Source organism: Motacilla alba, chromosome 26 (genome assembly GCF_015832195.1).
Source record: "Motacilla alba alba isolate MOTALB_02 chromosome 26, Motacilla_alba_V1.0_pri, whole genome shotgun sequence".
NCBI classification, from domain to species: domain Eukaryota; kingdom Metazoa; phylum Chordata; class Aves; order Passeriformes; family Motacillidae; genus Motacilla; species Motacilla alba.
Window position 1 is genome coordinate 1,300,106 of NC_052041.1, and position 14,398 is coordinate 1,314,503.

Here is a 14,398-nt window from a genome sequence, read left to right on the forward strand (position 1 = left end):
AAAGAGACCACACACAGGTGAGCCCCAAGGAGCCCTTCACCAGGACATGGGCCCTGGGCAACCCAGTGGGAGAAGCCCCAGCAGCTCCTGCAGGGAGGTTCTGTGCTCTACCAGGCACCTTCTCCCCAGAGAGGTGAGCACTGCCTGCCAGCTGGGCTAGCAGGGGACTGGCAAACAGAGCTGGGGTCATGAGGCCCACCTGTGAAGCTCACGAACCCCTCTGGTCTCCTGGTGGAACCCATCCTGAGCTGGGCTCACCCAGCACAGCTGGAGGAGCTGGGCAGGATGGTGGCTCAGCCCCTTGAGTCTCCAGCAGGAAAATGGAAACTGAGCCCATTCCAAGAGTCCTCCTGCTCCCAGGAAAGGAGCCAGGCACTGACCCTGGCAGCAATGCAAGGTGAGCCTGTCCTTGAACACTGCCCTGTGAGCTCCCACCCTGGATGCTGGGGAGAAAGGAGGAGACAGCACTCACAGGGTAACACATGGGGATATCTATTCTTGGAGACATTTGCTGGCAGCTCAGCCTCCACCTTCGACTGCTCCTTCCCAACTTCCTTCAGCTCCTGTAGGACAGGGGAAAAGATAAGCATAAACATTCCTCTGGAGAGCTCCTGGTCAGCTCAGCTCCCTGCTCATGGCCTGTCTGGAGGGTAAAGAGGATTCCTCTCACACAGAGAACTGCTCCACTCCCCCCTCACATGGCCTGTGCACTCTGAGCCATGGTGGTGTTTCCCACTGCCTTTTCCAACAGCATTGCTCATATTTAAAAGAAAAGCCCAAGAACAATTACTGGGGGGAAAAGCCTTGGAAATCTACCACAAAGCTCAGAGGATTTTCTGTTGAGCAAACAGAAGTATCTTGTGCTGCATCGGTTTCTATCCCTGTCCTTACTCAAGAATTCAGAAAAGGGTGATCTGAGGAGGGTTTGAAATTGCTGATGGGAATTTGAAGATGCTGCAGCAGAACAGTCCAGAGGCTGCAGATGTTGGCAGTGGGAACCAGGGAAGGCAGCCTGAGGTGAAGCTCACAGCCTGACCCTGGAGGTCTGAGAGTGCTCCTCGACCTTCCCTCTGGCTGCAGGCTCTTTTCCACCACTGTCAGGGTGGTTCTCATCACCACCCCTCTCCCCTTCACCTCCAGTCAGGCCTGGGGCTCTCTGCTCTGTGCTAGTTCACCTCATGCCACATGTGCTTTGACCAGAACTTGAACAAAGCAGGTTTTGAGCAAAGGAACTGCTTGTCACTTGGTCCATCCAATCTGTGGCCTCCAAGGCTGCTCCTCAGGCTGGCTGGACTGCTAGAGATGGGTGATCACCCCTGGAGAGGAGCACTCCATACTGGACACCCAACAGCGTGAGCCACTGAGTGTTGTGTCTAGGAGGGTCTCATCTCACCTCAAACTCCTGGAAAAAAGCGTGGTTAGCACTTGCTGTCTTCATCTCATAGTACTGCTTGAAGTTCTGCAGGGGAACTGGCCGGTGGACGTTTCTGCAGGAAATGAAGTCCAGAGGAAAAGTTGCCTTAGTTACTGGGAGGCCTGGCCAGTGCCAGGTGCCACTGGGACAGCCCTGCTGTGAGACCTGGGTGCACACAGGGAGGGTTTATGGCCACCTCGCTGCCCAGGGAGATGGGTCCAACAGTTTAAATACCGGGAGGGATTGCAAGGATGAGAATATTCTCCTGCTGCAGAAAGTCCCAGAGGAGGTGAGGACAATGCATTGAGTTGGAATGGAGCTGGGCAATAAATACTGAACTTGGGAAAGGCTGATTTATAAGATAACTGAGGGGAGGAGACAGCTGGACTTTTCCTGAGTCAAAGCATGAAAAAGGAAGGAGGTAAAGGACAGTAGGAGCTGCAGTGGGGCCATACAGAGGGCGGGCTCCAGCACTCACCTCAGGCTGTACGTCACCATCTCCTGGGGTGGGCTGCTCTTCTTGGTTCTAGAATCAAAGCACAGGGTTAGGGAATAATGTGTTCTGACTCTATGATTTAGAAAGCTGAATAATTGCTTTATTAAGCTATTCTATATTACACTAATACTACACTAAAGTACATATTAAAGAGATATTATACTGAAGAATATTACACTAAAGAAATAGTAAAGGAAAACCCGTGACTGTCTCCAGACAGACACAATACACGTAGATTTAATTAGTCAAGGAATTAAACCAACTTTCTTTAGTGTCTAGTTAACAAATCACTTTGAATAAATAATCTCTATAACACATCCCACATGTACAAAACAACAAAAACAGTAAATAAAGATAAGAATAGTTTTCTTTTCTTCTTTGAGCTTCTCACTGCCTTCCCCAAAGAGAAATCCTTAAAAACTTGTGTCTGCTGCTCTCTGTGAAGAGAGCTGTGGCTACACACAGGAGCTGTTACTTTTGCCTGCAGTGCAGAGATTGACACCATGAGGTATTGTGGAGCACTGGCAGGCACACTGCCTTCTTGCACACCTGTAGGGTTTTGTGATTTAACTGCACAGGGGCAGCTCCCCTCTCCCCTCTGCCTTTGGCTTCTGAGCTTGCCAGGAAAAATTCCACTAGCCCATGTGCTAGTTTGTCTAAGTCTCTTTTTACACCCTCTCCCTGCTCTCCTCCAGGCTTGGCACTGAAGGTTGGCTATCTCAGGCTGCACTCAGCAAGTAAGATATGGCTCATGCTCACCTCTTTGCTTTGAGCTGTTTCCAGTAAACCAAAGCAAAAACAACTGCAAGTGTCAGAAGAAACCCCACAATGATTCCAGCAATTATTGGCATTGAGAGTGGAGCAGTGTCTGCACTGGATCCAGCTGCTGGGATTGAAAGGAGAGAGTACAGAGAGAAGAGTCAGTAAAGAAGTTTTTTATTATGAGGGTTTTGAGGCCCTGGCACAGATGCCCAGAGCAGCTGTGGCTGCCCCATTCCTGGAAGTGTCCAAGGCCAGGCTGGACAGAGTTGGAGCAGCCTGGGATAGTGGAAGGTGTCCCTGCCCATGGCTGGGGTTGGAACTATGTGAGATTCAAGATCCCTTCCAACCCAAACCATTTTGTAACTCTATGATATATGGCTGCATTTATTCTATTTATTATATTTACTAGAGCCTATGAGCTCCCTCTGGCTGCTCATTATCTCTAACCTACACAGCCAGGTAGGGAAGATTCTCCAGCTTACCTGAGAACATGGTGAATGTCACAGCAGGGGCTACTGGGTCATATTTGGTGAAGGCAGCAATGCTGAACCTAAAGGCAAAGCAGAGTCCTTGTCAGGACAGCCTGAGCTGAGCACAGCACCCAGCACCCAGAACCCAGCACCCAGCAGGCAGGACCCAGGGGAACAGAACTGCTGCCTGGAAAATGCTGGTTTTCTGTTCTGGATTTAGGGGATGCGTGGAAATGGTCTTCCCTCCCTTTTCTGCCTCTTGGACAAGTTTGTTCCACTTGGGAAAGCATGAGGAATTGTTCAGAAAGCACAAAGGGGAAGCAGCTCTCCTGGTCTTTTACAGGACACAAAAAACTGAAACCACACTGTTCATGTCAGCTGGTTAGCAGGACTGACAGGAAAGAGCTGAGCCCTGTTTGACATTTCAGCTGGAAGGGCTGAGCCCTGCCCAGACCCTTCCTTGCACACACACACAAGTGGCTGGTGCATCCTCTTCCCTGTGCAATCTGCCCCTCATCCCCTCCTGGCAGCAGGCACACCAATGCCCCCAGCTCTCTGACTTTCCTTCTGAGCAGGTGACTTGGAAGGGCCCCTTCTTGTGCCCTAAATGCAAGCCAAAGCTTTTAAAGGTAGCACTGGATTTTAGCAGCCAAGGGTTTGTTGACTGAGTGTGGGTCCCCACACCTGGCTGCCAGGGCACAGACCTCCTCTGAAAAGTGAGCCTGCAGATGCCAAGGCATCAAAGATGAGGGCTTGTGGATAAATAACTCACTGAAAAACAGGAAACAAGAACAGAAATTCTGAGTGGGAATGAGCTGTCAGCTTTTCACCACCCTAATAATCATTAATTCAGCAGCACAGTCTGCTGTGGATATTTCGGTCGGATATTTAGGCTGAGTGTTCCATGTACTGAGGATATTTAGGCTGGATATTTAGGATATTTAGGTCAAGGGCTGTTTGTACTGAGAATATTTATGTTTTTAGGGCAGCCAAACTGAAAGAAAGCTGTAGTGCAAAAGTACTTTCTAGTCCTGAACAACTGGACAGTTCAGTACACGTTGGTGACTCAGGGGATTGAATCATGACAGGTGGACTAATGACAGGCCTGGTGTCCCTGAATAAGCTGCTCCCCCGAGGGAGGTCCCTGCTGGAGTGAGAAGTCCAAGTGGTGGGGCAGGTACAGAGCCCATGCCTGGCTCATCAGTGATTGTGCTGCTGTGGAAGCCCTGTCGAGGCTGCTGACAGCCCTTAGTGTGAGATCTCTGCCCTGCTGCTCCCTCTCATCCCAGCTGACCCCTCTCTACCCCTGCAGAGCGGAGGCTGAGGGCTGAACCAGCAAGTCCTGCCCTGCCACGCCTGACAGTGAGGCATGAGCAATACACAACAGGCAGATTTGATGGGTGATCAGTCTCCAGGCTTCTGAAACCTTCTGAGATGCCCTGCCAGCCCAGGGACCTGGGATGGACACGGGATAGGAGTGCACTGTCAGCCATTCTCCTGCCAGGCAGGATTACACAGCACAGCAGAACTGCTCTCTGCTCTCCATGACCCCAGTCTGGCTGGAATTTCCCAGGCAATGGCTCTCTGGAAACTCCCCCCATTTATTTTTTTTCCCCTGGGGAAAAACAGCCATTTCCCACCTCCTGGGTGTTATCACCAATCGGGGCCAGTCCTGCTCTAACCAGCAGCTTAAGAGCCTCTTTTTGGCACAGGTGTGAATATAAAACAACTCAGAATCAGGTACAGTTTTCCATGTCTGCACACAGGAACACCAGTGAGGAGGGGAGGGAGGGAGGGAGGGAGGAAGGGGCGGAAGGAAGGAAGGGGCGGAAGGAAGGGGCGGAAGGAAGGAAGGAAGGAAGGAAGGAAGGAAGGAAGGAAGGAAGGAAGGAAGGAAGGAAGGAAGGAAGGAAGTGGCGGAAGGAAGGAAGGAAGGAAGGAAGGAAGGAAGGAAGGAAGGAAGTGGCGGAAGGAAGTGGCGGAAGGAAGTGGCGGAAGGAAGGAAGTGGCAGACCGTAATTCTCTTTTCCTAATGCTCCCGATGGTTTTATCACCATCAGCCATCCTTGCTGCAAGTTTCTTTAAAGTGAAATGGGATAAGCTTCCAGACTGGGAGATCAGAGATATGCCTGTGGATGTGGTCCCCATTTGATGAAACTGTGAGCTGCTAAATTAACAGGACTGACTAAAGGTACTATTTTTGGTTAGCAGTGGAAAACCTGGTTTTCCATCAGCATTTTTAAAGGTACCCTACAAGAAAATATGTACCTCCATGTTCCTGGATCCTATGCACTGTCAAATAGGACTCTGAATTTACGACTGTTGGGATCCATGTGTGTGTCTCATGGGGAACTCGGACCTCAGCCTGAGTGTTTGTTAACCCCACCCTCGGGACCTCCCACTGAGCAGGCACCACTGGAACTGTTTCCAAATCAGTTTCATTTCTGCACTGTCTGCACATGGTTCTGAGTCACAAACGTACAAATTACAGCATCTGTTTTAGTTCCTATCTGGGGGCTGGACATCTGCTCAGCTCCTGAGACAACACACACAGCCCTTGGCAGCCTCAGCTTTCCCTCTCCTGCCCACTACACTGCCTAATACTCCCTGCATGCCAGCCCTGCCTTCCTCAAATGCTGCTTGGTGGAAAACCCTTGGGGATTTGGGGGTGTGAGGCTGAGGTGACATCCAGGGAGCTGCTGGCATTCTTGCAGGGACACGTGCAGTCCTCTTTCTCCTCTAGCCCCTTCCCCTCAGGAGGGAAGCTGGCATCGCTCACCTGTACTGCTCGTTGGCTTTCAGCTTCCCATTGCAGGTGGCCCTGGACTGGCCACACTCCTCTGTTCCCACTGGCACCCTCCAGGTGTCGGGGGAGCTCCTCTGATGGAAGGGGTTGGGAATGAGCACTGCCAGGTAGGAGTCCTCTGTCCCGTAGTAGTGGTCGTACCACGTGCTGGACATGATCTCCTGGGTGGGCCTCAGCACTGGAGGGGAACATGCAAGGTGACAGTGACAGAGCCAAAGTGACATCCAGGGGTCCTGCTGCCCTTCAGGGAGCCACCACAGACGGGGACAAGCAGGGACACTTACGTGACTCGTTGGTGGTAGCAATGACACCGTAGTACTCGATCTGGCCATTCTCCTCGCTGAACAGCTCGGGTGAGATGATCACTGTGGAACTGGCCTCCACTGGGAACACGTCTGCACGCAGGGGCGGGGGCAGGGCTGCAACAGCAACCAGCAGGCACCGAGTCTCAGTGTGTCCCTGCTCCCAGACCCCACCCTGCTCAGCCTGGGACTGGTCCCAGCAGCACAGCCAGAGCCCCGACCCACTGCAGGGCAGTGCAACCCCGTGGGGCTCTCAGGCACCCCAAAGAGCCCCCAGCTCTGACCAGGAACACCAGGTGTGTTCTCCTGGGATCTCCTGGGGTGTTTTCCCTGCGGAAAGAAGGGACTCACGCTCCACTGCTGTGCTGCAGAGCAGAGTCACAGCCTGGCTCCTCAGTGCATTCATGCCCACGGCGCTCACAAGGATTTGGTAGGAGGAGTTTGGCTCCAGCCCCTCCAGTCTGGCCTCGCTTGAAGGGATGCTCATGGCAAGCCTGGAGGTGGGGGGTTCTTCAGAAAGTCTCTCAGTCACCACCTCATAAGCCTCCACATCTCCAGGAGAGCTCGTCCAGTTCAAGTAAAGGCTCCTTGACTCCGGTAGGCACTGCACATCCTTCACTGGATTTGGCTCTGCAAAGGAGACAAGGCAGGCTCTGGACTCACTGGATCAGAGAAATCTCAACCTCTGCCCCTGTCAGCATCTGCTCCCCAGGCCAGTGAGATGAGCAGAGCTGGACACCTGCAGCCTGGCAGCCTGCTGTGCCATGAGCCACAGGACAGTGGGAATGGGCAGGGCCTGAGCTCACACCTGACAGGAGACATCGGCCAGTGGAAATCTGCAAAGCCTGCTCTGCTTCACAGGTAGCCAGGAGATCTCTGTGGTGGGGCTAGCTTTGTGAGCCAATGGCTACCAGAGGGTCACCTCAGCCTTTCCCCATCTCCCACAAGACCTCCCATGCCTCTGTTGACACTCCAGACTTGAGGCCTCCCAGGTGTTTCTCCCTCTCCCAGCCTGCCCTCTCCCTCCCTCCCTCCCCATGGCAGCGTGTACCCACCCAGGGGCACTGCCAAGGGCTTGGTGCTGCTCCAGTAGGGCCCAGCCACGCAGCTCAAGGACACGGAGTAGTTCCTGCCTGGGATCAGCCCCTGGAGGAGATGCTGGACTTGTCCTCTGCCCAGGGAGTGCCTCCAGGGCAGTGAGCTGTTCTGGGGGTCCCGCAGCCATAGCTGGCACTCGTCCTGCTGGCCAGAGACACTGCCCCAGGAGATCAGCATCGTGTTGTTCCCTTCAGCCACCGCCGAGAGATTCTGGGGAACTGAGGGGGCTAAAACAAGAACCACACCAGGAGGAGTTACTGGTATGCAAGTGCTCTCTTCTATTCTACAGAGACACAAGGAGGAGATAGGTGACACAAGGAGACTCCACATGCTCAGTGATAACATTCCTGCAGCTGCTGTTTGCCAGAAATGACCTTTAAATGGCAGCTGAAGGACATACAGAGTGAGGAGTGTGAGGAGATGGATTCTACTTCCTGCTAATTAGCAAGTTTCATTAGAAACCTGCCCAAAGGGCTCCGCACATGACTCCCTGCACCCTGCCAGGGGATGGCTGAGCGTGGGAGCAGGGGTTGCTGGATTCCCCAAGCAAAGAGTGGGGACTGTGGGGACGAGCACATGAAAAGGCTTATTGTGCTTATCTGCATTTCCACATTCCATAAAATGAAAAAAAAAGCCCATCCTCCCCTCATACCCCATGCCAGCAATTCTCCGAGTGCCTGGAAAAAATGCAGCAGGAATGGTGGGGTGTCCCCCCCAGCCATGAGGCTTCATGGTCCCCCAGGCTGTGGGTGTCATTAACCAGAGCAGCAATGCTGCCACAGGATCCTGTGCTCTTGTTCAGTCACCCGTGCCTGGAGGAACCAGTGGGGCCATGGGCCAGAGGCTGCCTCCTGAACAGCACTGGTGGCTGCCAGGCCCTGCCACAGGAAGCAGGACTGCCCTGCCCCACTCTCCTGTCCACCAGGGCTTGCCCAGCCCATGATCCCATTGCTACACTGGTACCTCCCACCCCATCTCATCCCATCCCTGGAAATATCCAAGGTGAGCTTAGACAGGGCTCTGAGCAACCTGATCTAGTTGAAAGCGTCCCTGGCACTAGCAGGGGGGCTGGACTAGATGGCCTTTAAAAGGTCCCTTCCAACCCAAACCATTCTCTGACCCTGCAGCTCCCTGGCTGAGTCTCTGCCCTTCCCACTGCAGGTGCTGAGCCCACCCAGATGGGAAGGCTGAGCCTCGTGCAGGATGCAGAATCTCCAGCTCTGACACTTACTTGTCCAGTCGCTGATGTTCCCTGCCGAGGCTGCATAGGGCCCTGCCATGGCCACCACTTCCAGCAGGTATTTGTGTCCTGGAGCCAGGCCAGAAAAGGTGAATTTGCTGGTGCCTTTCCCAACAGAGACGTTGGCTGCCACGATGCCTGAGCCCCAGTGGTACAGGAGGAGTCTGTAGCTGTCCTGTCCCTGGGGCTCGGCTCGCCAGGATGCACTCAGCCTGTTGGGGTAGCCCTGGTTTGTCACGTACACGTGACGGGGTGCCAGGGGGTCTGCCAAGACAGGATGGGACACACGTCAGCAAAGGGCCCCAGGACACTGCCCAGGGCTCTTGGTAGTGCCATCAGCAGGGATGCACCACACTTATTTCTCTAAGAAAATTAACTGTGTATTTTACAGTCTAGATAAATATGATAGATATGTTAAATCTTTTAACAAGATTTAGGATAATTTATATTAAACAGCACTTAAACTTAGAATGAATAAACTTTAATAACAAATAATATTAAACTTCATTTTAATAGAATCGTAAAGTGACGAAATGTAGCTTAAGAGTACTTAAATATAGAAATAGATTAAATATAGAAACTGTACTTAATCTTAGTAACACTCAACTTATTAAAGATTATTATTTATAAACATTTTAACTTATTTGTATATTATTAACACAAAAGGTATTTAAATCAAGATAAAATAAATTTTAAAAATATATATTAGAAGATCTTTTAGATGGACAGCACCCTTAGCCTCCACTATGTGGCTCCACCCACCAGCCCAGAGGCAGCTCAAAGCTTCTGCAAAGCTCTCTGCGCTGGTCTGAGCAGGGACAGCCCTGTCCCCTGGGGAGGGGTGAGGAGGGAACACGCAGCCAGCTAGGGGGCAGGGGAAGGTGAACACCCTGCTGCTGCTCCCTCCTCCCTGGCTCTCCCCTGAAGCTCCATCTGCCCTCACCCAGGCTGATGGAGCTGAAGATGAGAGTGGGCAGAGCCCTGCTCACTGCCGTTGCTCGGGGCAATGCAGGTCTCTCCCTGTGAAGGTCAGCAGGGCCATGTTCCTGGCCATGAGCTTTCCTGACTGCCCAGCAAGGCACACATCTGTTGGAACCCTGGATGCTGAGAAATAAACTTTCTATGCTGACAGGCACTGACCTCCAAGAGAGCACTGCATTTGACCTGTGGCTGTGGAGAAGGCTTCCAAAACTGATTGATAGCACTGGGATTGTGGGTGTGGAGTTTGAATAGAAGTGTGTGATAGCACAGGGTGGAAAACTTAGACTTTGGGGTTTTAGAATATAGAAATAAATATGAAGCAAGATGGAGGTTTTAGGGCGTAGACAGGTTGTTCTTCTTTACCTTATTTTCCTCCATGGGTTTGGGTGGTATTGTGATTGGACAGAAAAGTCCACACTGCAGGCTTCGAGGAATCAGTTATTGGGTTAAAAGGGAAAATACTTTAGGTGTCATTTCTTAATTGGATACTTTAGCCTTAAAAGACCTTGTAACAAGAGATAGTTAGCCATTTTGTGCCTTGCTAATAAAACACAGCAGAACTCACCGTAGTGAGACGGTAACACTGATAAAAGCAATAAACACCTGAGTCTGAATGCGAACTATTGTCTCAAGTACCTTCAATCCTGACCCCAACAGAGGCAGAAAAAGCAAGCAGAGAACCCACACACATCCCCTCACAAAAGGTACTCACACGTCCAGTTGCTGACGTTCCCTGCAGGTGCCCTGAAGGAGCCAGCCACAGCTGCCACCTCTAGCAGGTATTTGCTCCCTGGGGCCAGCCCCGTGAAGGTGAAGTTGTGGGTGTCTCTGCCAAGCGAGGCTGTGGCTGCCACGGTGCCCAGTGGTGCCCGGTACAGGGTCAGTGTGTATCCATCCCTGCCCCCGGCCGGGGCCCCCCAGGCCACGCTCAGCCTGTCGGGGTGCCCCGTGCTCAGCAGGCGCACGGCGGCCGGGGGCAGCGGGCCTGGGGAGGAAACACGGGTCACTGCCAGCAGCCACCTCTGGGCTCAGCACAAGGAGATGCTCCACGTCTGTGCCAAGCCTGTGCTGCAGGAGCTGGGGCAGCAGCGGGCCTGGGGAGCCACCACACCTCGTGTTAGGGACAGGACGCCGAGCAGCAGGACACAGACACCCAATGGTCATTGTGCAGCAGGACACGTGCTCCCCGCGGGAGGATCCCCTCTGACAAATTCCTCCTCATCCTCACTTTTCCACTCCCATCTCACCTCACCTTTAATGATGCTCACCATTACTGGTCCCTCACATGCCAAGCCCTCCTCATCCAGGTCACGCTCATTCCCACAGCCCAGTGGGAACACCTGCACCCTGCCATGAGCACAGGTGTGTTCCCACACCCAGCCGCTGTGCAGGTACAGCACTGGCACAGCCTCTGTTCTCTGACCAGCCCTAGAATCTTTCTGGGTGGGGAGAAGTGCTGGATTAGCCCATCTCCAGAGCAAAGACCTGTTCTCCTGGGAGGACTGTGGAGTGGTTTCTTGTACTACACTGATTCATTTCATGAACCTTTTTGGCAAGGTGGTTTCTCCCTGTGGGAAAGGACTCAGTGAGCCTCCTGTACACAGGTACAGTACAGGTGCCCTGTACACTTCTGTGCTCCTGTACACAGGGAGATGGGTCAGCACAGGCAGGGAATGTCCCAGCACGGGCACATCTGGGCAGCCCTGTTTTATCAGCATGTCCTTGTGCAAGCCTACAGCTGAATATGCCAGTGCCCTGCGTGCAGCCAGTAGAGTGCCCCTGCACTAACTGCTGAGTGTCACACCTGCGCATAGGTGTGTGCACATCTCCAAAGCCACCAGGTCCCCCATGAACCTCCCAACTCTCCTCAGAACAGCCCAGTGTTGAGACATTCCCCCCCCCACTTTGCAGAGGACGCTGCTTCAGGTACTTACGTGTCCAGCCACTGATTTTGGGTGCTGCTGCCCAGTACTGTCCAGCTGTGGCAGTGACTTCCACGGAGTACTCGTGTCCCGGGGCCAGCCCCGTGAAGGTGAAGTTGTGGGTGTCTCTGCCAAGCGAGGCTGTGGCTGCCACGGTGCCCAGTGGTGCCCGGTACAGGGTCAGTGTGTATCCATCCCTGCCCCCGGCCGGGGCCCCCCAGGCCACGCTCAGCCTGTCGGGGTGCCCCGTGCTCAGCAGGCGCACGGCGGCCGGGGGCAGCGGGCCTGGGGAGGAAACACGGGTCACTGCCAGCAGCCACCTCTGGGCTCAGCACAAGGAGATGCTCCACGTCTGTGCCAAGCCTGTGCTGCAGGGGCACCACAGGCTGGCTGGGACTCTGTGGCAGCTGTTTCCTGCCTGGCTGCTGGCTGAGACTGTGGGAGGCTACCAGGGACAGGGTGTGGCACAGGGTCAGGCACGGACTCCTCACACTGCATCCAGCAGAGAACAAGCACTGGGTACTTGCACGGGTGGCAGAGGTAAGCAGGACAGCTGCTGCAGTATGGTCCCTGACTGAACTGGGAAGGGAAGATCTGGTGCAGAGCACTGCAAGGAGAGCATCACACTCACGTGTGCAGTGGGTGAGGTTGGGGGTGCTGGCGTGGAAGGGCCCAGCTGTGGCGCTCACTGCCACGCTGTAGCGGGTGCCAGGGCTCAGGCTCCTCAGGATGTGACTCCTGACATGCCCACCCAGCAGCGTGTGCCCCACGGGAGTGCCAGACGCTGTGTCACGGGCATCCACCACGAAGCCTTCTGCCCCTCGGCCCAGCACTGCCCAGGACACCACCAGTGCTGAGCCTGAGGGGCTGCTCAGGGTGAGGTTCACAGGGGCCAAGGGATCTGCAAAGCAACAGGGAGACAGTTAGCCCTCCTGCTCAGTGCTGAGAGCTGGCTGCTGTGCCCAGGGTTCCTCCAGGCAGGCTGGACCAGAGCTCCTCTGGAGAGAAGCTTGAGCACAAAGGGCCAGGCAGGGCACATGGCTTTGAGTGTATCATCCCTGAGGTGTGCTGCCTGATGTGGCAGGGGAGATAACCAGAGCCTCTGGGGCAGATGGGGGGAGTGGCTCTGTGTCCAGGATGGAGTGAGGGCAGTGAGCAGAAAGGTGGGACCATGACACAGAAACTGTGGGCACGGCTTGGGATGGGGAAGGTGGTGGTGGGTGCTCTGGAAGGCTCAGGTGGAGGCTCATAGTGGGGTGCCCAACCCAATCAACCAGACTTACATGTCCATTGGGTGACGTTGATGGAAGAGGCTTCTAATGAGCCTTTCACAGCAGTGACCTGCACAGCAAACTTGCTGCCTGCTTCCAGGTGAGTCCAGGTGATGTTCAGGGCATCTGGACTCAAGGTCTGGACCTGAATCCTGCTCTGGGTGCTGAGGCTATACAGAGTAACATGGTAGTGGTCCCTCCTGCCAGGGGGCTTGTTCCAGGATGTGTAAAGCTCTGAGGAGCTGCCTGGGTTGGTAAGGCTCAGGTTTGTTGGTGCAGCGGGAACTGTGAGGAAAAACAAGACACACGAGTCAGAGATGAAAAGATCCACTTCTGAACATGCAGCCATCTTCATACCCGGAGACTAACACAGAAGCAGGATGTGACCACAGGCCAGCTTCATCAGGAACCAGGACAGGGTGCCCTCCTCCTCCCCTCCTCTCATTTCCTCTCCCCAGGTGCCAACAGTGATTCCATCACCGTGGGTGTCAGATGCTGACCTGTGCAGCCAGTGACGTTCTCGGGGAGGGAGCGGTAGGGTCCAGCCACTGCCCAGATCCTCACAAGGTAGCATGTTCCTGGTTCCAGCTGTGGCACAGTGACATTGGTGCTGTCCTTCCCTGCTTCCAGGTTCCTTGGCTGTGCAGAAGAGCCCTCCTGGAGCACGCTGAGCAGGTATCCATCCCTCTGCCCAGGAGCAGCCTCCCAGTGCACAGCTAGGGCCCAGGCCGTGCTGACGGGGCTGGCAGACAGGGAACGAGGAGGCAGTGGGACTGCGGGAGAGAAACAGTGTCACTGGGACAAACCTGGGCTGCTCAGAACGGACTCTAGCTTGGGAATGAAGCTGGGAGCTGGAGGACTGTGGGCATCCACACAATGCCTAGGGCTGGTGGGAGCAGGGGAGCTGTGTTCTACCAGTGTAGCCGATGGCAGTCTGAGAGGAGATGCGATGAGGCCCGGCCTGGGAAATGATCTCCACGCGGTACCGGGAGCCTGGCACCAGCCCCTCCAGGTCCAGCTGGGTGACTCCACGGGGGACAGACACATTCCTGATGATGGACAGGGACTCGGCCACTGAGAGCTGCACCAAGTGATCTCTGCCACCTCCGGACTCCACCCAGCTCACGTGCAGCTCCTGGGGTTCCCGGCCAGGCTGCACACTCACGTTAGCCAGGGACAGTGGATCTGGAGGGAAGCAGAGCATGGACACCCATGAGGTGGTGGAGGAACCACCTGGAGAAGCCAGGGCACAGCCTGCACCTCTGCACAGGGCTGAAAGAGAAGTGGGGGCACCTGACCACCAGGTCTCCTGAGGGACATGCAAGCTGCCTGTGCGTGTCCCCGGGATGCTGCTGGCAGCCAGGTGCTGAGAGCACCCAACTCCCCGCGGGCTGCTCTGCTCCACAGACAGGGAGCAGCAAGCCCATACAGGTCTCTGTGCTTCCTCTCTCACATCCCTCTCCCACCAGTCCCTGGCTGGCCTTCAGATCACCAGTGGTCTAGGCAGAAGGTTCAACTTGACTGGGGAAAACCTCAGCTGGGGAAAAGGATCTTTCGGGGCCCAGCACACAGCACCTAACCTATGACATGTGTTCTGTTTTCCAGGACAGGGAGCATGCAGGTCTCACTGAAGCCC

At 54.4% G+C, this 14,398-nt stretch overlaps 1 protein-coding gene across 6 annotated transcripts in view; it reads right to left on the reverse strand.

Annotated features, from left to right (window-relative positions):
• LOC119711896 (receptor-type tyrosine-protein phosphatase V-like) overlaps window positions 1-14,398 on the reverse strand; it is a 42,499-nt gene that overhangs the window by 11,136 nt on the left and 16,965 nt on the right. For 5 of the 6 annotated variants that reach the window (XR_005259768.1, XR_005259769.1, XM_038162560.1 and 2 more), the window contains 16 exons: window positions 13,678-13,947; window positions 13,263-13,535; window positions 12,775-13,047; window positions 12,123-12,392; window positions 11,504-11,776; window positions 10,282-10,554; window positions 8,580-8,852; window positions 7,306-7,575; window positions 6,602-6,880; window positions 6,233-6,367; window positions 5,922-6,126; window positions 3,155-3,222; window positions 2,670-2,796; window positions 1,893-1,940; window positions 1,394-1,487; window positions 473-563 (listed from right to left, as the gene is read on the reverse strand). Coding sequence is in view for 4 of the 6 variants with exons in the window: in XM_038162560.1 (XP_038018488.1) it covers window positions 473-563; window positions 1,394-1,487; window positions 1,893-1,940; window positions 2,670-2,796; window positions 3,155-3,222; window positions 5,922-6,126; window positions 6,233-6,367; window positions 6,602-6,880; window positions 7,306-7,575; window positions 8,580-8,852; window positions 10,282-10,554; window positions 11,504-11,776; window positions 12,123-12,392; window positions 12,775-13,047; window positions 13,263-13,535; window positions 13,678-13,947 (3,222 nt within the window). In the remaining 2 variants the exon portion in view is untranslated. The remainder of the gene's footprint in view (window positions 1-472; window positions 564-1,393; window positions 1,488-1,892; window positions 1,941-2,669; window positions 2,797-3,154; window positions 3,223-5,921; window positions 6,127-6,232; window positions 6,368-6,601; window positions 6,881-7,305; window positions 7,576-8,579; window positions 8,853-10,281; window positions 10,555-11,503; window positions 11,777-12,122; window positions 12,393-12,774; window positions 13,048-13,262; window positions 13,536-13,677; window positions 13,948-14,398) is intronic. The other variant, XM_038162561.1, reaches the window with a different exon arrangement.